The following is a 22,928-nucleotide window of genomic DNA, read 5'->3' as shown; positions in this document are numbered from 1 at the left end:
TATACTTCATACAACCTTGTGATTCATCTCCTTACAGTCAGACACAGAACAAAGAAACCCAGTAGAGCTTGTTAAAATAAATGAACGCCATTGAGCAGAGAAAACAAAAACAAATCATGCCAACAATGGAAGTAAGCAAATGGCATTCAGAACTGAAGTTCCCAAAAGTCCACAGAAACCAGTAAGTTGCAGGCCGCAGCCGCAGTTCAGTGCAGAGGCAAGCAAGCCTCCGAAGCAGTGAGCTGTAGTTCAGTGCAGAGTGAATATTGATCTTCCTGCACGAGATTGTTTTGCATTCGTAAACGGTATTCCAGTACCCACAGCAGTGGGCAGCACAGCGGGACGGCTGTTAAAGTCACTGCTCCACAAATCCAAGGTTCAGTCATGACCTCTGGTGCCGTCTGCCTGTGTGCCGTCTGCATGGGTTTACCAAGCATGCTTTGGGCCACTTAACTAAGAAAGGACACTGGAGAGAGTTCAAAGGAGGTTCATGACAATGATTCCAAGTCTGAACGGCTCATCACGTGAAGAGTATTTGATGTCTCTGGGTCTGAATTCACTAGTTTTCAGTAGAATGACGGGTGACCTCATTCAAACCTATCAAATGTTGAAAGGCCTTGATAGAGTGGATGTGGAGAGGATGTTTCCTGTTGTGGGAGAGCCTAGGGCCGGAGGACACAGCCCCAGAATAGAGGGGTGTCCTTTTAGAATAGAGATGAGGAGGAATTTCTTTAGCCAGAGTGTGGTGAGTCTGGGGAATTCATTGCCATTGCACCTTTTGTCTTATATGACACAAGTAAATTTCACAACATAGAAGAAATTTCTGGCCCTGTTTTTACTAAGTTGATGCCTTGCAGTCACCTCTGGTCCCTTTCCAAGCACCTTCACCCTGACCTCCTCTTCCACAGCATTAATCGCCATTTAGTATTGTCTCACTCTGTGACAACTACTTTGCTTCACGTTCAGATTTGTTTATCATGCGCACATTAAAACATACAGCGAAATGCGTTACTTGTGTTAAAATCTAACACACACAAGGATGTGTTGGGTCGGCGCATATTCCGGTACCAACGTGGCATGCCCACAATGTTAAGCTGAACAATACAGAACACAACAAAACAGAACATACCAGCCAACAAAGCAACAGCAGCTAGACAAGCCTCATGCTTATTCTCGTCCACCCACACAATGTTCTAACCCCACGCCTGACAATCTCCTTCAGCCACCAGCCTCCAGCAGAATCGTGGATTCACAGATACTGTGCCTTCAACTTCCCCATTCGCACACTCAGGACTCCAGCAGTTGGGCGTCAACCCTTGGGCTTCAATCCACCTTCGGAATTCGACCTGGGCTTCCGATTTGCCTTTCGGCTTCGATCTGAGCTTCCGATCAACATTCGGGCTTTAATTTTCGGTATCGATCCAGGGCAATAATGATGAACAAGGATCCAAGGTCCAGGCCTTGATCTGCGGACTCACCGACGACAGGGTCCGAACACTAGGTCTCAAACTCTGCTCTCGTGATTCACATACTTTGTGGAGTCACCGGCCCCCGTTCCTTCTGCCAACATGGCGCACCGATCCTGGAACACACTGGTGACTCCAGTCCCTGTCCTCACTGGACCATATCCTTTAATGCCAAGGCTTAGCCTCCGGCCTGTCCAATAAATTCTCCACATCCCTGTCCTTAAACCCTAATCTAGTCCATAACTCCCCCCTCTGTCTTTAAAAACATCCCTAAATTTTTATCATAGGCTTGACTTTGTTGCCACTACCTTTTTTCTTGCTTTCCTTGAGCATAATTTTTAATCTTAGACTTACTCTGATTAACTATTATGCAGACACCCAACAGTCAAAATGTTTTTTTTTAAATCATTTTTAATGGTTATGATCTGATGCCCATTTCATTTTCAGTGTGAAGTACATGTGCTCAGCTTAAATTTGGAGTTTACAGACATGGACACATGACACACAGATCTTAAATAAAGTGTGCACAGTTTATTTAAGGTCTGTTCACAGACTAATCATACCTCCTAGATTCACATCTGGATTGTTTATATAGAGACAAAACAAACAGGCAGGATCCCAGGACCAATATGTGCAGTATACCACTGTTCACAGGTATTTGATTGCAAAAGCAGTCCTCGACCATCTCCTTCTGCCTCCTATTACCAAGCTAATTTCAAATCCAATTTGTCAAGTTGCCCTGGACCTCATGGGCTCTTACCTATTGGACCAGTCTGTGAAGGGCCCTTGAATAAATCATGCGTACTTTATTTAACCCAAATTACTTAATACTCAAGGATTAATGTTCTGACCTGGAGTTATACGACAAGAAAACAGGCAATTTACAGGAGCTTTAGTAATGACCTCAACAACGTCCACGTAGACTATATTAACTGCACCATCCCTTTCAACACCCTTTGTCACCTCATCTAAAATTTAATTTTAATCATTCATACAGGATTCCCCTTAACAAAGCCTCACTGAATAGCCCTGATATATTTCTGCCTCTGCAAATACAAATTAATTCAGTCACTCACAAATTTCCCTGCCACTAATCACTCTAAGGCTGATAAGCAACTGGCTCATCTCAGCTGCTCTTGCCTTATTCGCTCACCTCCAGTCACCTGGTGACTCTTTTGTGCCCAAAGGTTTTAAAATTTCTGCCTTGCTTCCCATGTCGTCATCATTTTTTGAATGCTCAACAGTGTACAACAGCTGATTAGATTACGAGGACACCAGTCCTCGTTTATTGTCATTTAGAAATGCATGCATTAAGAAATGATACAATGTTCCTCCAGTATGATATCACAGAAACACAGGCCAGACCAAGAATAAAACTGACAAAAAACACGTAATTATAACATATAGTTACAACAGTGCAAAGCAATACCGTAATTTGATAAAGAGCAGACCATGGGCACGGTAAAAAAAAAGTCTCAAAGTCCCGATAGCCCATCATCTCACGCAGACGGTAGAAGGAAGAAACGCTCCCTGCCATGAACCTCCAAGCGCCGCCAACTTGCCGATGCAGCACCCTGGAAGTACCCGACCGCAGCTGACTCTGAGTCCATCCGAAAGCTTCGAGCCGCCGACCAGCCCTCCGACACCGAGCACTGAGCACCATCCTCTGCCGAGCGCTTTGACTCCGCCCCGGCCGCCGAGCAACAAGTAAAGCCGAGGACTCGGGGCCTTCCCCTCTGGAGATTCTGGATCACACAGTAGCAGCAGCAGCAAAGCAGGCATTTCAGAAGTTTCACCAGATGTTCCTCTGCACTCTTACATCTGTCTCCATCAAATCAGGATTGTGCACGGCACCCTACTTGACAGATAACAGATATTCATCACCGGAGTGGCCGCTGCGCGCTGCGTTGCGCCATCTTCTCTCTCCTCCTCTCTCTCAACTCTCTCCTGAATTCTCTCAAGTATTTCCATGAACTAATATTGCAGTTCAACGCAACACATACAAAATGCTGCAGGAACTCAGCAGGTCAGGCAGCATCTATGGAGAAGAGTAAACAGTTTCGGGCCGAGACCTTTCTTCAGGAATGTAGTTCATCATTGTGTTAAAGATGGCTGGTAAAATATGGCAGTTCTGGAGCAAAGTGCTGGCATTTAACCCTATTGCTATCTGTGTTCCAAACATCAGTGCATGCATACCCACATCTGTAAGTTCCAAACAGGTCCCACCTGGCCAATCTGCTAGATCCCTCAGTCTCCAGCACATACACTGAACGATTGGCTCCCAGATCCAGTGGCAAGTTCAGCCTGGCAATGGGCTCACAAGAACGGGGACTTAACAGCAGCAAGAATGAAACATAAAAATAATGCAAGTTACTTATTTTTAGTGGTCTTTGCTGAAATTTATTTTTAACATGTCTTTATGTATTTGGGTGATGTTATTACTTTCATAATTTTAACAATACTTATAAGAGGCCATCCAAGGCATTACAAAACTTATCAACACTGACAAATGGGAAATTCAGATGTTCTATATTAGTGCAGAAGGATTACTTCAGCTAACTGGGTCAATGGGTCCATTAGGGTGATCATCTATATCTTTTGATGAAAAAAGGGCTGATTTATTTCTAATACGAGAAATTCTGCTGGAAATCCAAAGTTGATTTTTAGATTGGAAATGGGCAGTAGAATTGAAGTGGCCACCACTCACTTTAATTCTACTTCCCATTCCCATTCCGACATGTCGGTCCACGGCCTCCTCTACTGTGGCGATGAGGCCACATTTAGGTTGGAGGAACAACGCCATATATTTCGTTTGGGTAGCCTCCAACCTGATGGCATGAACTTTGAATTCTCAAACCTCCAATAATTGCCCCCCCGCCCCCGTTCACCATTCCTCATTCCTGTTTCCCTCTCACACCCTATCTCCTTACCTGCTCATCACCTGCCTCTGGTGCTCCTCCCCCTTCCCTTTCTTCCATGGTCTTCTACCCTCTCTTATCAGATTTTCCCCTTCTCCAGCCCTATATCATTTTCACCAATCAACTTCCCAGCTCTTTACTTCACCCCTCCCCCTCTCCCGGTTTCACCTATCACCTGCCACCTTGTACTTCTTCCTCCCCTCCCCCCACCTTCTTATGCTGACTCCTCCCCTTCATGTCCAGCCCTGGTGAAGGGTCTTGGCCTGAAACGTCAACTGTTCACTCTTTTCCATAGATGCTGTCTGGCTTGCTGAGTTCCTTCAACGTCTTGCATGTTGATTCTCTCAACATGCTTGGACATGGTGAATTGATTTTGAATTTGTTTAACCAGGAAAAACTGGGCTACTTCAACCATACATGATGGGACAGCATTAAGCCTCACCTTCTGTTTCTACCCAGGCAAGACGACCAGAAAACAGGCAAACAGAAAACATCCGCATTATGACCGTTTAGGTTACAGAAGTGTAGCCTTACAAAATTCACAAAGAACTTGACAAATTGAAAAAAATACACTCTCACAGAAGTAATGTGAAATAATGCAAATAAATCAATGCAAATTTTATTTTCAACTCGCATCTCTTGGGACGTGCACAGATGACGTGGTTTTGCAATCTGGAAAATCATGAATCGGACCATTTGCAAGGAACAACTAATCCGTGTGTTGCCTGTAGCTCCCGCATATCGTTGTAATATAGGATAGATTATTGATACATGTTATACAATGAGCTAATGAAGTATATTTTTCCAGCCTAAACAGGCAAAATTTTTGGCCAGAAATATGTTAATGGCTATAACATGATAAATGAGTCGAGGTTATTCTAATATTCAAAGCCAAAAGCTGATAATGTTGGAAGTTTAGTACAATTGTATCTGATGGTGAGAGTCCTAAGCCTCTTGTTTTCATCTCTGCAGAAGATACCAGCCCTGCTGAACATTTCCAGCATTGTCCAAGTTTATTTCAGAATTTCTACATCTGCAAACTCTCACTTCTGTTCAATAACTGAAAAGCTTATTTGAAGTAAGCCCCCAAAGGTTTTCCTCCTCCCTAAATTAACGCTGCTGCACAGATACAAGATTTACAGTGACGAACAATGAATTTCCATGTGTTAGAATTAACATCTACCTGGTTTGCCATAGAACCACACTCACACCGGGATGAAAAAATACAAACGTAATTCATTTGTTTATGTAATTTCCTGATTTTGGACTTTGACCAAGTTTTTTCACTGAACTTGACTCATTGCTGTACACTGCAGTAGTCACAAGAACAGCAAGAGTGAAAAACATTATATCTACAAAAATGGACTCAATACCATTCCTATGTTGTAAAAACCTCTTCTACCCATAATTGCAATACATACACAAACCAAATAATGAAGTTGCAAGTTTTTTTTTATCAAGCACAAACAATTATGCAATATTTTAATGAGTGATTAATCATCATATTGATATTTAAATATTAACAAACTACTAATTTTTTATTGAATGGCAGGATGGAGATGCATCTCAACCAAAGGAGGTGTAAGACGCTCCTTCCCTCCGCTAGCCTGCAGGTCACCCTTGGGCAAGGTGTAGCACCTGCTTAGCCCCCCTGATCAGGGTCCTATGAAGCCATGGGAGCAGGTGGTGGAAGGTCATATGAGCAGCCAGTGCATATCACAAGTCCTGGTTATGCGACCATTGGCACAGGACAGACAACCTCTGAAGAGTATTGATAATGGGTGGGGTCATCTGTCTTTTAAAGATACTGATCAGAAGAAGGTTATGGCAAACCACTTCTGTGGAAAAAAACTTATTTATTTATTGACCTACAGCGTGGAGTAGATCCTTGCGGCCCTTTGAGCCACACTGCCTCGCAATCCTGCAATTTAATCCCAGCCTAATCATGGGACAATTTACAATGACCAATTAACCTGCCAACCAGTACGTCTTTGGACTGTGGGAGGAAACCAGAGCACCTGGAGGAAACCCACACGGCCACGGGCAGCAGGCAGCAGCAGAAATTGAGCCCAGGTTGCTGGTGCCATAAAGCACTGTGCTAACCACTACACCACTGTGCCATCCCAAGTCTGCCAAGAGCAATGGTCACCCATGTCATACGACAAGGCACATAATGAAAATGATGAATTTTTTTTTAAAGGTGTCAACAAGCTTAAGGTTAAGCTCCTGTCTTTCAGCAGGCATTGCTTTTGCTAACATGGAAATCCAATTTTTCTTTTGGGACGTGCCCTTGGATAAATACTTAATGAGTTAATATGTGGAGAGCTATGGACCTAGTGGTGAAAGGTAAGATTTTTCCACCACCACAACTTCAATGAGCAGAATGGCATGTACCATAATTTTACTTATGATTCTACCTCCCATTCTCTTCTTTAGGGTGCCATTGAGGGGATCTATAGGCAACATTTTGAAGATAATTGGAACAAGGTCTACAGGACACCTACTGTTGTCTGGTTTCTCTGTTCTGCTTACACACAAGGAAATTAAAATAGCAAATTCACCTGAAATCGAAGCTCATTTTCTGCATTCAATTAGTCAAATTTCCTGGTGGAACTAGTCAAGAGTCGGGCTGCACTAAAGGACATTTTCAAGGGATGATTACATAAATGCAGAAACAATACAATAGGCACAAGTATTGGCGAACATCGGTGCCAATATTTAGCGCCAACATTTATTGGCACAGAACAGTGATATTTGAAGCTGGCTTTTGATGGTTTTTCAGTTCAGGACTAACAGACCTGACTGGTCAAAAAACAACTTGTTATGGAAACAGCAATGTTCTGTAGCATCCAGGACATCTTCAAGGAGCGATGCCTCAAAAAGGCGGCATCCATCATTAAGGACCCCCATCACCCAGGTCATGCCTTGTTCTCATTGCTACCATCAGGGAGGAGGTACAGAAGCCTGAAGGCACACACTCAATGATTCAGGAACAGCTTCTTCCCCTCTGCCATCTGATTTCTGAATGGACATTGAACCCAAGAACACCACCTCACTACTTTTTTTTATTTCTATTTTTGCGCTACTCAGTTAATTTAACTATTTAATATAATGACTGTAATTCTCTTTTTTTCTATTATTATGTATTACATTGTACTGCTGCCACAAAGACAACAAATTCCACAAGATATGCTGGTTCTGATTCTGATGAGGAATTCTTCTATATCTGTGTGCGGCGCTATGATAGAGATGGAGGACTTTCATTGCGGCCCAGACACCAGAGGCATAACGGGCAGAAATTAGGTGAGTACCTTGGAATTTAATGGGTACTCTGCACCCAACCGCATTTTAACATTCTTACCTGGAACAATTTAACCAGAATAGTTAAGGATATGTGTAAGCTGCCTGTTCTCATTTCTTTGCCTTTGCCATACTAAAAGCCTGTAAAATTATAAGATAACTCCTAAAACAGCACTGAGAAACAAAGGGCATTTTTTTCTCTAAAATCACTACTAGCCATCAGTGTAATCTGTAATAATTATTTCCAGGCTGTTAGAAATTAAGAATCAGTTGAAACTTTCTTGTAAACTCTCAAAAACTTACCAATAACCAGAAAACCCACTTACCCGATGGTATCTTCATCCATAACGTAAAATGAGAGGTTGTGGAAACCCATAGGGAGGTGGAGAGTATATTCTTCGCCCCAGAATGGATTTAAATCCCGCCATACTGTAGCAGTTCTAAATATGAACAGAGTGGTAATTAAAATGTTGCAAGCTGTGAACTACAATCTAAAACAACTCATCTTCACCTTTTGTTTCAGCCTGACTCTAATCATAGATACAGGAAGCAGGTTTCAAATTAGAACCAGCACACAAAGGTGTGGGAGTTGCAGGCACTGCTGTAGAAGCAAGTTTCAGTCTTTGAGAAAGTCACCAGGTGAAAACTGTGTCTGTCTGTTCAGCTGAATCTTAAAGGAGCTCCTATCACTGCTGAAAAATGAACAGCTTCAAAGTCTTTACCAATATTCTTTATGCAATTAACCCATTCAAGAATAATTAAACTAAACTTTTACCTCCATGCGTCCATAGAATTGATACCCATACAAAACAGCTTTGATCATCATAATCCAATTCAATTCAAGTTTAATTGTCATTCAACCACGAATACAGCCAAATGAGACAGCTTTACTCTGGAGTCAAGCTGCAAAACATAGTACCAACAGTCACACACAGCACAAAGCACACACAAGATAGCAAGTACAAATGGTATCACAATCACACAATAAAACAGTCCAAACTCGGGCCATCAATCTACTGTCAACCACAATAGAGCTTGTCTTCTGCCAAGCGAACAGGGGGAGCGGTTGGGGGCAACACTGACTCCAGACTGGACACCGAGCCCACACCACCCCATGGTGGAGCGCACCGGTTCCGATGCCTCACCCAGGCGACACTGCGGCATGAGGCCTAGTCCTCGCGTATACAAAATAACAAGCACAGACAGAATATCAGTACAATACAACCACACAGAATATAGACGCATATAGCCCACAGCGTTCATTCCATTGAAATCTCCAGTCGACCACAATAGAGCTTGTCCTCTGCCGACTCCAGCCTGGATGCTATGCAACACTGCCCCTAGTGGAGCACACTGGCTTCAATGCCCCTCTCAGGCGACACCGAGGCCCGAGGCCTAGTCCCCGAACACACAAGATAACAAGCACACACGGAACATCACTAAAATACAACCACGTGAAACATACGTGCATAATCAGGCACTGGACTTATTTCCTATGTTTTGGGGAAACATGTAGGACCTTGAGCCAGGTTTGTCTGGAATAGGGATGACATAATTCGGCCTGTTCTTGCATGTTCATAATTTTACTGAGCAGATGAATGAAGAATTAAGATGAAGCACAGAGCAAGGACATCTGATCTGAAAATAATCAGTACTCTGCTGTTCCAGCCACAATCCCTGACTGAAATATCCAGTCATATGGAGAGAGCCTCCAAAGCTACCTTCATCACCAGTTAAAATTTAAACGCTCGGCAAGTATGGTTATAACATCTGCGTCATTTAAACGTCTACCACATGGATTTAAAATGCAGATGGGGAGGGGACACTGGTCATAATTTTCTCTGGTTTTAGACCAGATTAGAACGAACAATATCAGGCCGAAGTCTTGTGAGAGAATGGATATTATGACAAGTTAGTTAGTTACCCCCCGTTACGCTGCAGGCGTCTATGACAGTAATGAAGTTCCTCCATCTCTGTCTGTCCTTGGCCATCTTCTCTATTGTGCCCCAGCTGTGGTTCCGGGTTCTCATTTCTGCCTCTACGGTACTGTGCCAAGTTGTCTTTGGTCTCCTGCGTTTTCTCCGCCTTTCGGGGGTCCAATGAAGTGCTGCCTTGATGATGGAGTTGGCCCCTCTTCTCACTGATGTTCAGCGATTCCTTTATTATGCCAGAAGCTCCCACTACTGTCAGTCATGTAAATCCCAAGTGGAGACTCAGGAATACCATCGCACACAGATACAGAATTTCACCGTTTCCGTAACAATTTTTTTTTGACAGTCAAGGTTGCTAGCCCTGGGCTGAACCCCTGAACCTGGAGGAGCAGTGGGCCACTTTTAGTCTGGCCTCTACCCATTGACCTGTTTGGCATGGGTGACCTTACACAAGGCCCTGATTCCAGCCAATATAGCCCTCCAGGTCATTACGGCACGCAAGCCTCCAAACCCTATGACAAAGTTGTGGTCCCCTTGGAGAAGATTATGACTTTCTTGGACAAAATTCTAAATAATTTAACTGAACAAATTAAAAAGCAAAAGTACAATGAAAGAACTGTCAACATAGAGTACAAGAGTTGGGAGCTCTGAGTTTAAGAGTCAGAGTCATACAATTAATTGAGAGTATTGTGTGCGTTCTTATCACAATACTAGAGAAAGGGTCTGATAAAGCTCGAGAAGGTACAGGAAAGATTCACAAGGATGTTGTCAGAGTTCGGGGCCTGAGTTGTAAGAAGCGACTGGACAGGCTGAGGCTGTTTTCCCTGGTGCACGGAATGCTAGGGCTAAAAAGGTCGACAGAGGCACATGTGAAATGAGCAGTGGAGTCGAAAACTAAAGGGCATAATTTTCATGTGAGAAGCTAAAATTAAAAGGGGACCTGAGAAACAAGATTTTCACATAGAGGCTGGTGGATGTATGGAACATGTTGCCAGAGGAGATAGTAGACACAGATACAATGATGTTTAAAAGACTTTTGGACATCTATGTACTTTGATAATAAGTTATCTATGTACTCTGATGATAAGTTATCAAAGTACTCTGCACTTTACACTTTGGTCCCAAATTTCTGTGTCTTCAAATGTTTTAAATTATGACTAAGTAACATCAAATGGTAACATGTGCAGTGCACAGTATCAATGCCATTGATAGGGATATGTTAAAGTCGCTGCCTGGCCTGCTGCATTCACCAGCAACTTTGATGTGTGTTGCTTGAATTTCCAGCGTCTGCAGAATTCCTGTTTATAGGGATATGTTTGTTGCTGCAAATATAGCTCTATCAAAGATAATGTGATCATGTTCGTCGGTGTAAATTGTAAAACACATTGAGAATGGATGTAGCGCGATGTAAAACAGCAATAGATTCATTAAATCTCTACTTCCTTAGAAGTTTGGGGAGATTCAGCCTGACATCTAAAATGTTGACAAACTTCTATAGATGTGTAGTGGAGAGTGTATTGACTGGCTGCATCATAGCCTGGTATGGAAACACTTTTGAATGGAAAATCCTACAAACAATAGTGGATTTGGCCCAATACATCATGGGTAGTGCCCTCCAAACCACTGAGCACATCAACATCAAACACTGTCATAGGAAAGCAGCATCTACCATCAGAAATCCTCACCATCCAGGCCATGTTTTCTTCTCACTGCTGCCATCAGGTAGAAGGTACAAGAGCTTCAAGACTTCCACCAACAGGTTCAAGAACAGTTACTATCTCCCAACCATCTGGCTCTTGAACTGAAAGGGAATAACCTCACTCAACTTCACTTGCCCCATCATTGAAATGTTCCCACAACCAATGAGTGCACTTCCAAGGTCTCTTCATCTCAAGTTCTCGTTACTTATTGCTATTTATTTATATTTGCATTTAGTCTGTTGTCTTCTGCACTCTGGTTGATCTTTCATTGACCCTGTTATAGTTCTTAATCTATAGATTTGCTGAGTATGCCCACAGGAAAATGAATCTCAGGGTTGTACATATATGTACTTTGATAATAAAGTTTATTTCGAACTTTGAAATTGAAATCTGCTGACAGATGTTGAATGCTTTGAAGACAGTAACACATACACTCTTTGAATATTCGAAGAACAATCCTTCAATGAATAAAGTAGTAATATCATAGTCTGTGAGTAATACAAGGCTGACAGAAAAATAAAACCTTCAAACATAAAGATAACCTTCGACAAAAGGATGCCTTCTACACTAGGGTCTCCCAACCTGGCGTCCAAGGACCCCCTTGCTTAATGGTATTGGTCCATGGCATAAAAAAGGCTTGGAATCCCTATTCTACTCAAAACCAGAGGCCCACCAACATGGGACTTCTACTAAATGCTCAGGATTTTCCTCCCTTCATATTCACATAAACTAAAAAGAAAATCTATTTAACATTTTGATTACCTGTGTGCAGAAGGATGCTGACAATTCTCAAAACAACGGGCGTGAAGAACCTGAATCATTTGTTCGCATTTCAAAGCAACAATAAAATTTTGTCTTACTTCATCAGGAAATACGTGAAGTTAATAAGGCATCAAATGGAAAATCACTTCAAAGAGGTGAATAAACAGCTCATTCCTCAGGAAAGAAAAAAAACTAAAGATGCCTCATTTGCTTTCCAGCAGTCTCTGATACCAGGACATTGATCTGAAATGTTAGTTCTGTTTCTCTCTCTACAGATTTCCACCTGGCCTGCTGAGTAATTCCAGACTTCTTTTTTCCTCCTACTTATTATTTCTTCATATTCGGAGGCCTCCGTTGGTCAGGGTCGACCATGGATGCTATGTCCTACCTATCTCGGTACACAAGCCTGAGCGGTACAATATGGAGAACAAGCTGTTGCCCAGGCAGCAAGCTCCCTCCCCTCTCCACGCTTCTGATGAACGCAAAGGACCAGCAGAGACCAATACAGTTTGGCACCAGCAGCGCCACAGGAGTTGCCAGTCAGCGTTGAAATCCAACTTCTTCATATTAGTTAGCAATGAACAAACATCAAAATGGAACATAGAGTGGCAGGTGTTGGGGCTAAACAAGAAATGACCTCATCCGGCCTAGATTTACAGAAGGTGAACACATTACTTCTTGTGCCTGTCTGAAGCTGTCATCACCTTGTATGTCTGAATATGTGGGCGTAGTGCAACTATAATTTCAGAACGACTTATCTGAGTATACAAACTAAATGTATGTGGAAGTCATATTCAGTTTTATACATGCAAATACAAACCTTATTAATAAAAGCACTGAAAGTATTACAGAGCGAATCCTAGAAGTTAAGCATATCAGGGAAACCTGCCTGACTTAAATAAGCTTTTAAAACTTAAATGTTTGATCATATAAAAATTTAAAGATTGACTAAAAATAGCAAGTCAGATCACTAAACCCACTGGAAATGCCAAATTAAAGTATAATATCTGAGTTTGGGTGGCAGGATGGAGATATGCCTCTACCAAAGGAGGTGTAAGGTGCTCCTCTCCGCTGGCCTGCAGGTCACCCTTGGGCAAGGTGTAGCACTTGCTTAGTCCCCCCAGTCAGGGTCACGTGAAGCCATGTGAACGGGTCAAATGAGCAGCCGGTGCATGTCACAAGTCCTGGTTATGTGATCACTGATGCCAGGCAGACAATTTCTGAAGAGTATTGACAATGGCTGGGAGGTCACCCGTCTTGTAAAATGGCAAAACATTTGTCCCATTGTGTCACTCCATCATGTTCCCTTGAGACCCTTACTAATCAAGACACTGCCCAAAAGAATACATAGATTTCTATATTATAATGAACACGAATGCCTCCACTGAAATGTATCCCAAATAAGTCATTGTGACGTTATAGTGGCAAACTACTTCAGTAGAAAAATATGCCAAGAACAATAACGGCCATGGAAAGACCATGATCGCCCATGTCATATTCCACAGCACATAACAAACAAACGAACAAATATTTGAGTAAAGATGTTTGGAAAAAATTGTTGAGAAATTCAACCTTGCCTGTTTACCCTGGTGCTGTGCAAAACTTCTAAAACTTAAATGCTTGATCATATAAAAATTTAAAGATTGACTAAAAATAGCAAGTCAGATCACTAAACCCACTGGAAATGCCACCAGGCACCAATAAGTTGTACAAGAATCGTGAGAAATCACTGCACGCAACTGCACTGAACTTCCAGGAATTTTGCCACTTACACGCACACATCTTTGCACGTGGATGAAAACTGTATACCAACAATCCCTCAAAGTCTGACAGAGTTACACATTGGACAGCATCTCAGTGAAGGTGCTCATGCTCATTATGACATAGAAATCAATGTACTCTAAACGGCAAAGCAAATGCAGAGATGAATCTATTGGTGTTAGAAACGTGCTTCATATTCTATCAACATAAAGATGTAGCTCTATAAATTTCCAATAACAATTCTCCCATAGAAAGATCTGGAATACAACCAGGAAAGAAGGGAAAAAGGATGAAACTATGTTTGAGATACTTTTTGTAGCAGTGAAGATTGAGTTATTAAGTATGTTCATCCATCTGGTAGACCTTTGCACTAACGTGGTAGGAAAATATTTTGAAGATGTGGACACCATCCCTGTGAGTGGAACATTGATATCTGTGAAGTACAGAGGCAACTAATGCCATTCTTCTTAATAGTAATTTCAAAAAGGCTACAGAGCTCTTTTTAATCTGATATCTGCGTCCTGTATCAGAATCAGAATCAGGTTTAATATTACAGGCAAATGTCATGAAATTTGTTGTCTTTGAGTTAGCAGTACAATGCAATACATAATAACCGAGAGACTGAATTACATTAAGTGTGTGTGTGTGTGTGTGTGCGTGTGTGTGTATAGATAGAGAGATAGATAAAATAGTTAAATTAAATAAGTAGTATAAAAACACAAACAAAAAATTAGTGAGGTATGTCCATTCAGAAATTGGATGGCAGAGGTGGAGAAGCTGTTCCTGAATCGTTGAGTGTGTGCCTTCTGGCTCCTGTACCTCCTCCCTGATGGTAGCGATGAAAAGAGGGCATGACCTGGGTGATGGGGGTCCTTAATGATGGATGCCACCTTTCTGAGGGATTGCTCCTTGAAGATGTCCTGCATACTACAGAGGCTAGTGCCCATGATGGAGCAGACTAAGTTTACAGCTCTCTGCAGCTTATTTTGATCCTGTGTAGTAGCCCCCCACCCCCCCATACCACACGGTGACGCAGCCAGTTAGAATGCTCCCTATGGTACATCTGTAGAAATTTGCGAGTGTCTTCGGTGACATATCAAATCTTCTCAAACTTTTAATGAACTATAGAGGCTGCTGTTCCTTCTTTGTAGCTGCATCGATATGTCAGATCCAGGATAGTTCCTCAGAGATGTTGACACCCAGGAGCTTGAAATTGTTCACTCTTTCCACTTCCAATACTCCTAGGAGGACTTGTGTGTGTTCCCTCGTCTTACCCTTCCTGAAGTCCACAATTAGGTCTTTGGTCTTACTGCCGTTGAGTGCAGGGCTGTTGCTGCGACACCACTCAACTAGCTGATAAATCTCACTCCAGTACGTCCTCTTGTCACCATCTGAAATTCTGCCAACAATAGCCTCAGCAAATTTATAAATGGCATTTTATCTGTAATGGTGTAGAGGGAGTACAGCAGTGGGCTAACCACACATCCCTGAGATGCGCCAGTTTTGATTGCCAGCAAGGTGGAAAGGTTATTTCGGATCCGCACAGATTGCGGTTTCCCGGTAAGGAAGTTGAGGATCCAGTTGTAGAGGGAAGTACGGAGGCTGATAGGTATCTTTGGCCTATCAGCCAGCCTTTGCTATCCTTCTGTCTGCCCACTTCATAATCTTAAGTAGCTGAACCAAATATGGCCCATAATTTCTTATCTAAAGAAAGAGATAATTGCTCACGTGTTTCAGTGTCATGTTGACTGAGGTGAACATCCAGAAAAAGCTCAAAGATAAGCACATTTGTAGAACATGTAAACCAGGAAGAAACACCCAGAGGATATCTTCAGACTTCTAATATTTTTGCTTCCAATAAGAAAACTAAAATCATGATCCAATTTATTTTGAAATTGGAGTAAGACGGAATGACTACTTCAGTGTGATTTTCACAGTACTAGTTTCAGGAAAGGATTCAACAGTCTGAAAACCAGGAGATATCTCTTGTTATTTACAGCCTGAGTACCATTTAATAAATTAGTAATTGTTAAAGATAGCCACTAACTCACCTCAACTCTGAATGGATTCCACAATCTCACTTTCAAGGGCTCTACAACTCAAATTCTCAGTATTATTAATTTAATTTTTTTTTATTTGTATAGTTTGTCTTCATTTGCACATTGGTTGTTTGTCAGCTTTTCCTTTTGTGTTGATTTTATTCGACTGAATGAATCTAAGAAAATAAATTCCAATGTAGTATATAATGATATTTACAGTACTGTGCAAAAGTCTAAGGCACATATATATACCTAGGGTGCCTAAGACTTTTGCACAATACTGTAGTAATTTTATGCATTGCACTGTATTATCTCAAAAAAAAACCATGACATATGTGAGTGAGGATTAACCTGATTCTGATACGGGCCTCTATTGTGGACTGAGAGTGGGAAGGGGGCAAGGAGAGGGCAACCGTGATGGGGGAAGGGAGAGGAGAGGAAGCAGGAAGCACCAGAGAGATTTTCTGTAATGATCAATAAACCAATTGTTTGGAATCAAATAATCTTGCCTAGTGTCCCACACCCACACCACCCCTGCTCTGCCAGCTGTCCCACGCCCCTCCCTGGGTGGCCCACCCGCGCTATTCCCGACATCCTTTTCTCCTGCCAGATTTACAGATTTGCTCCCTGCTCCATGTTAACAAATGCAGTATTATGAAAGGTCTTAGGCACCCTAGCTATATAGCGTCTAAGACTTTTGCACAGTACTGTATCTCATGGATAATAAGTTTGCTTTTAACTTTGAACTAGAGAAATGAAATAATGGCAACCCTCTGATGTAACAGCAGTTATCAATGGAACTGAAAGACCAGCGAGCTCTGGCAACCCAGTTTCCCTGCATTACAGACGATGCTCCGCATTTGAATTATCCTGATCACAACAGAAACAAGCTCTCTTCAGTCTGGTGGAAGTGTTGGGAGGGGTGACGGTGGCAGTGAGATCGAAATAAGTAATGATATAATCTGACAATCAACGGCAGATTGAATAAATGAACAGGAGAAAGTCCGCAGATGCTGGAAATCCAGAGTAACACACACAAAATGCTGGAGGAACTCAGCGGGTCAGGATGAGGTCAGTCATTGGAAATGAATAAACAGTAAACATTTCAGGCCAAGACCCTTTTTCAGGAATAAATGAAGCCTCTTCAAATGATAACAGGTTATTAATCTGAAATGTTAACTCTGTTTCTCTCTCTCTCTCTCTCCCCCTCCCTCTCCCTCCCTCTCATGACATCCAGCAATTTCAGACTTTATTTTAGAATTCCTGCATCTGTAGTTCCTTGCTTTTCTGAAGGAAGACCTCAGTAGTATTAGGACTCTGCACTTTGCTCTCTTCTCTGCTCTGACAAAATGCCCTTAGATTTACGCCACACATTTAATAAATTTATATTTTGAATACAGCTCTCATAGATTGATATAGATTTCAGAGAAGGGTAATAAATATGAAGGTTGTTGGGTTGGAGGTATCTTTCTACCAAAGGAGGTGTAAGGTGTTTCTTCCCTCCACCAGCCTGCAGGTCACCCTTGGGCAAGGTGTAGCACCTGCTTCGCCCTCAGATCAGGGTCACGTGAAGCCATGGTATCAGGCGGTGGATGGTCTAATCAGCAGGTGGTGGATATCAGAAGTCTTGGTTATGCATCCACTGATACCACGTAGACCATCTCTGAAGAGTATTGACAATGGCTGGGGTCACCCATTTTGTAAGGACACTGCCCAAAAGAAGGCAATGGCAAACCAGTTCTGTAGAAAGAATTTGCCAACAGCAATCATGGTCATGGAAAGACCACAATCACCCATGTCATACGACACGGCACATAATGTGTCACGGGAGAATGAATAAGAAATGCCTGCACACTCTTCCATTCTGTGGTGTTGACACAAAAATGTTCTAAAGAAATAACATCAAATTATCAGGTTTTGAATATCGTCTGGCATAAATGGGAAACTGTCATTTTTCACTGACTCCTGTTATGTGAAAATTGGAAACATTAAATATATTTGGTCCTAACTTTTGCTTAAAAGCTAATGGCATCTGAATGACACTTGTGTTACGAACATGAAAATCGGCCAGCAACATGCTATGAGTGGGAGACTTCCAATGAAATGTGAATCTCCCCATTTCAGTTTCAGCTGCACCACTCCACAATTCATTTTACAAATAAAACTATCTCCCATTTCATCTCAAACAAGAGAAAATCTGAAGATGCTGGAAATCACAGTAAATCACACAAAATGCTGGAGGAACTCGACAGGCCAGGCAGCATCTATGCAAAAGAGTAAGCAGTCGACATTTCAAGCCGAGACCCTTCATCAGGACTGATGCAGTCTCAGCCTGAAACATCGACCGTTTGCTCTTTTCCATTGATGCTGCCTGACCCACTGAATTCCTCCAGCAGTTTGTGTGTATTACCTCCACTTAATCTCTCTGAGTTGAAAGTTGAAAAGTTCAAAGTAGATTTTATTATCAGAGTACATATATGACGCCACGTACAACTCAGCAAATTGATAGAATATTAACTGTAAACAGGATCTATGAAAGATCAACCAAAGTGCAGAAGACAGCAAGTTGCACAAATGCAAATATAAATAAATAGCAATAAATAACAAGAGCATAACAAAATAATGAGTCCTTAAAGTGAGATCATTGGTTGTGGGAACATCTCAATAGATGGGTAGGTGAGTGTAGTTATCCCCTTTTGTTCAGGAACCTGATAGTTGAAGCTGGTGGTGCGAGTCCTGAGGTTCTTGTACCTTCTACCTGATGGCAGCAGTGAGAAAAGAGCATGGTCTGAGTGGAGGAACTTTGATGATGGATGCAGCTTTCCTACAACAGTGTTTCATGTAGATGTGCGCCTTGAAACTGCTGTATTTGGATATTAATTTCCTACTCAGCACAAAACTAGAAAATATTTCTTGTAATTTACAGCCTGCGTACTGCTACAATAAGTTGGTAATTATCAAAGATAGCCAATTATTCATTTTTGTCCAAATCCTGAATAATATTAAGGTGGATTGCAATCTCCTTCTTTCAGATTGTGAACTGCTTCAGAAAATTGCTTTCCTTTTTGTTCCATCTTACTTTGATCCCTACACCTATACCTACCAAAGGAGGTGTAAGGTGCTCCTTCCCTCCGCCAGCCTGCGGGTCACCTTTGGGCAAGGTGTAGCACCTGCTTAGCTCCCCCCAGTCAGGGTCACATGAAGCCATGGGAGCAGGTGGTGGATGGTCATATCAGCAGCTGGTGCATTTCACAAGCCCTCGGTACGCGACCATTGACACCAGGCAGACAATCTCTGAAGAGTATTGATAATGGTTGGGGTCACCCATCTTGGAAAAAACACTACCCAAAAGGAGGCAATGGCAAATCACTTCTGGAAAAAAATTTGCTAAGAACAATCATGGTCATGGAAAGACTATGATCACCCACGTCATACAACACAGCACATAATGAAGAAAGGAAACTCGGCTTGGCACTAAATTTAGCATCAAATTTCAGCACGTCTCTCTACAAATGTTGCCTGAACGGCTAGATATTTCTAGCAAGTCTGGAAAACAGGTTCTAGCATTTAGAACTGTTTAAGTGTCCTCAACCTGAGACATTAACTGTTTCTTCACTTCCACAGGCACTGCCTGGCTGTTCGAGTTCTTTAAACATATGCACTCTTCCAGAATTGTTATTGTTTTCCATATCTATGTGATTCCAGATAGCAGTTAGACCTGACTTGTTAAATTTCCTTTAATTTGGCATGAGAAGATCGCACAAGAACCTAAAAAACAATGGGAGGGTCAAACGCTCATACCTAGTCCACCATTCAATAAGGTCACAGCTATACTAGACACAAGAGATCCTGCAATACACACAAATGCTGGAAGGAACTCAGCAAGTCAGGCAGCACCTATTGAGGAGTCTTGATGAAGAGTCTCGGTCCAAAACATCAACTGTTTATTCTCCTCTGGAAGATGCTGTCTGACTTCCTGAGTTCCTCCAGCATTTTAGCTACACCAATCTTCATTTCCCTTCATTCGTTCAGTGGTCCAATAATCTGCCAACACCTATCTTGAATATATTTAACAACAGAGTCTCCACTGCCCTCTCAGACAGTTTACTTCACAGACTCCCTGTGTCTAGGTGGAGAAATTTCCACTTAACTCTGTTCTTAATAGCTGACTGCATTCACCCAAAATAGCTGAACAGCTAAATGTATGGAATTCTAAATAATTATTAGAGAATACTTAAAAAGGGATCATGTTTGAAACAAAATCCAAAATTATATGTAACCATGTACGCATTTGTGACACACACAAAATGCTGGAGGAACTCAGCAGGCACTGCAGCATTATGGAAATGAGTAAACAGTCGATGTTTTAGGTTGAGATCCTTCGTCAGGACTGGAAAAAAAGTGTTAGAGTGTGTGCATTGGTAGTAAGGCCAGCACTAATGCCTGCCTCTGGTTCCCCCTTCAAGCAAGCCACATACTCAAACCACTATAGTCCTCACAGTGCAGTAACCTCGATAGGTAGGGAATTCCAGGATTTTGGCCCAGCAACAATGACAGTATGGCCATATAATTCCAGGTTAAGGTTCAATGCAATCTGGAGAGCATCTTCCACTAACAGAGAGAAAACATAACGATTGAATAAAGAATAATGAAGTATAAAACCATAAGACAAAGGAGCAGAATTAGGCCATCGGCCCATCGAGTCTGCTCCACCACTCCATCATGTTCTTTTGAGAACCTTAATAATCAAGACTCTGTCCAGAAGAATGCAGTGGTAAACCACTTCTGTAGAAAAATTTGCCAAGAACAATCACAGTCGTGGAAAGACCAAGACAGCCCACGTCCTATGACACAGCACATAACAAGTGAAATAATCAAGAACCTGTCAACCTCCGCTTTAAATATACCAAATGACTTGGCCTCCACAGCTGTCTGTAGCAATGAAAAACAGCACTGGACTGCCACTGGACTCCACGAGGAGGAAAATATCCACAAACTTTCAGAAAGAAAGAAAGGATTTCTTCTGCCATCTTTAAAGATTTTAGGGATTAAAGAGCACGGAGACGAGCAGAAAGACAGTTTTGATGTTATATTAATCATTATTGACTGAGTTATAAGGGGCCTTCGGGAGGCTAAAGCAGATCCAATTTTTGCTCTGGGTTAATATTAAAAACCTTGTTGGCAACAGCAGGAATGAGCTCTTACTATGGCAGATAGTTCTCCTTGGTGGAATATTTAAATCCAAGTCATTAGCTTCTTCAAAACATAAAGTTTTGGAGAATTTAAAAATATGGATTTGAATATTATAATATTTATAATATATCATTACATTATAATATTAAAATATTATAATATTGTCAATAGAAAGCATGATCTGTCAGACCTTGTGGGATAATCCTCCATAAGGACTACAACCTTGTCATGGCTTACAACAGGGGTCGGCAACCTTAAGCACAAATGAATTTCTAACATGCGTTATTCATTAATTGCAGGCAAAGCATAAATAGATGTACTTAAGTGCATAATTCCCATATTTCAAGTTTTTTATGGCATTTATCTGGCCCATCGTCCACTCATTAATACGCGATCCGGCCTAAAGAGGCAAAAAGGTTGCCGACGCCTGGTTTAGAGGCTTGCGTGCTTCAATGACCCAGAGAACTATGTTGGCTGGAGTCTAGGCTTTATGCTTTGGCTCTTGGAGGGTCACCCATGCCACAGACAATAGACAATCGGTGCAGGAGTAGGCCATTCGGCTCTTAGAGCCAGCACTGCCATTCACTGTGATCATGGCTGATCATCCACTATCAGTATCCAGTTCCTGCCTTATCCCCATAACCTTTGATTTCGCTATCTTTAAGAGCTCTATCCATCTCTTTCTTGAAAGCATCCAGAGACTTGGCCTCCACAGCCTTCTGGGGCAGAGCATTCCATATATCCACCACTATCTGGGTGAAAAAGTTTTTCCTCAACTCCGTTCTAAATGGCCTACCCCTAATTCTTAAACTGTGGCCTCTGGTTCTGGACTCACCCATCAGCGGGAACATGCTTCCTGCCTGCAGCGTGTCCAATCCCTTAATAATCTTATATGTTTCCATAAGATCCCCTCTCAGCCTTCTAAATTCCAGAATATACAAGCCCAGTCGCTCCAATCTTTCGACATATGACAGTCCCACCATCCCCGGAATTAACCTCGTGAACGTACGCTGCACTCTCTCAATAGCAAGAATGTCCTTCCTCAAATTTGGAGACCAAAACTGCACACAGTACTCCAGGTGTGGTCTCACCAGGGCCCTGTACAGCTGCAGAAGGACCTCTTTGCTCTTATATTCAATTCCCCTTGTTATGAAGGCCAGCATGCCATTAGCTTTTTTCACTGCCTGCTGTACTTGCATGCTTGCTTTCAGTGACTGATGCACAAGAACACCTAAATCTCGTTGTGCTTCCCCTTTTCCTAACTTGACTTCATTTAGATAATAATCTGCCTTCCCGTTCTTACCACCAAAGTGGATAACCTCACATTTATCCACATTAAACTGCATCTGCCATGCATCTGCCCACTCACCCAGTCTGTCCAAGTCACACTGCATTCTCATAACATCCTCCTCACATTTCACACTGCCTCCCAGCTTTGAGTCATCGGCAAATTTGCTAATGTTACTTTTAATTCCCTCATCTAAATTATTAATATATATTGTAAATAGGTCAAAGGGTAGAGGCCAGACTAAGAGTGATCCACTGGTCCAGCTCAGGGCTAACAACCCTGACTGATAAAACAAAGTTGTTGCGGAAACAGCAATAAAGGACCCTCGTACACCTGAGTGTGATGGTATTCCTGAGTCTCCACCCGGGAGCCCTGAACACAACCAGAGATGGAGGACCTTCATTGCTGCCCTAAACGCCAGCGGCGTAACGGGCAGTAAGTAATTAAATTGTGGGAAAATACTCCACCCCCTCAACTATCCTATAGCATACAGCTGGATCTCGGTTCTCTCTAATGTTAGAGACTTTCTTGACTGAGAGTGAGACTTTGAAAAATGCAAGCTTATCCAAC

At 42.1% G+C, this 22,928-nt stretch overlaps 1 protein-coding gene across 5 annotated transcripts in view; it reads right to left on the bottom strand.

Moving 5' to 3' along the window:
• Positions 1-22,928, bottom strand: part of LOC140190838 (rasGAP-activating-like protein 1) — a 296,426-nt gene that overhangs the window by 264,625 nt on the left and 8,873 nt on the right. For 4 of the 5 annotated variants that reach the window (XM_072247716.1, XM_072247717.1, XM_072247719.1 and 1 more), the window contains exon 3: positions 8,011-8,124. In XM_072247716.1, the coding sequence (XP_072103817.1) occupies positions 8,011-8,124 (114 nt within the window). Of the gene's footprint in view, positions 1-8,010; positions 8,125-22,928 lie in introns of those variants that run through there. The other variant, XM_072247720.1, reaches the window with a different exon arrangement.

The sequence above is a fragment of the Mobula birostris genome, chromosome 31 (assembly GCF_030028105.1).
Source record: "Mobula birostris isolate sMobBir1 chromosome 31, sMobBir1.hap1, whole genome shotgun sequence".
NCBI lineage: Eukaryota > Metazoa > Chordata > Chondrichthyes > Myliobatiformes > Myliobatidae > Mobula > Mobula birostris.
Note: the sequence above shows the minus strand (reverse complement) of the source record. Positions and strands in the feature narration are given on the sequence as shown.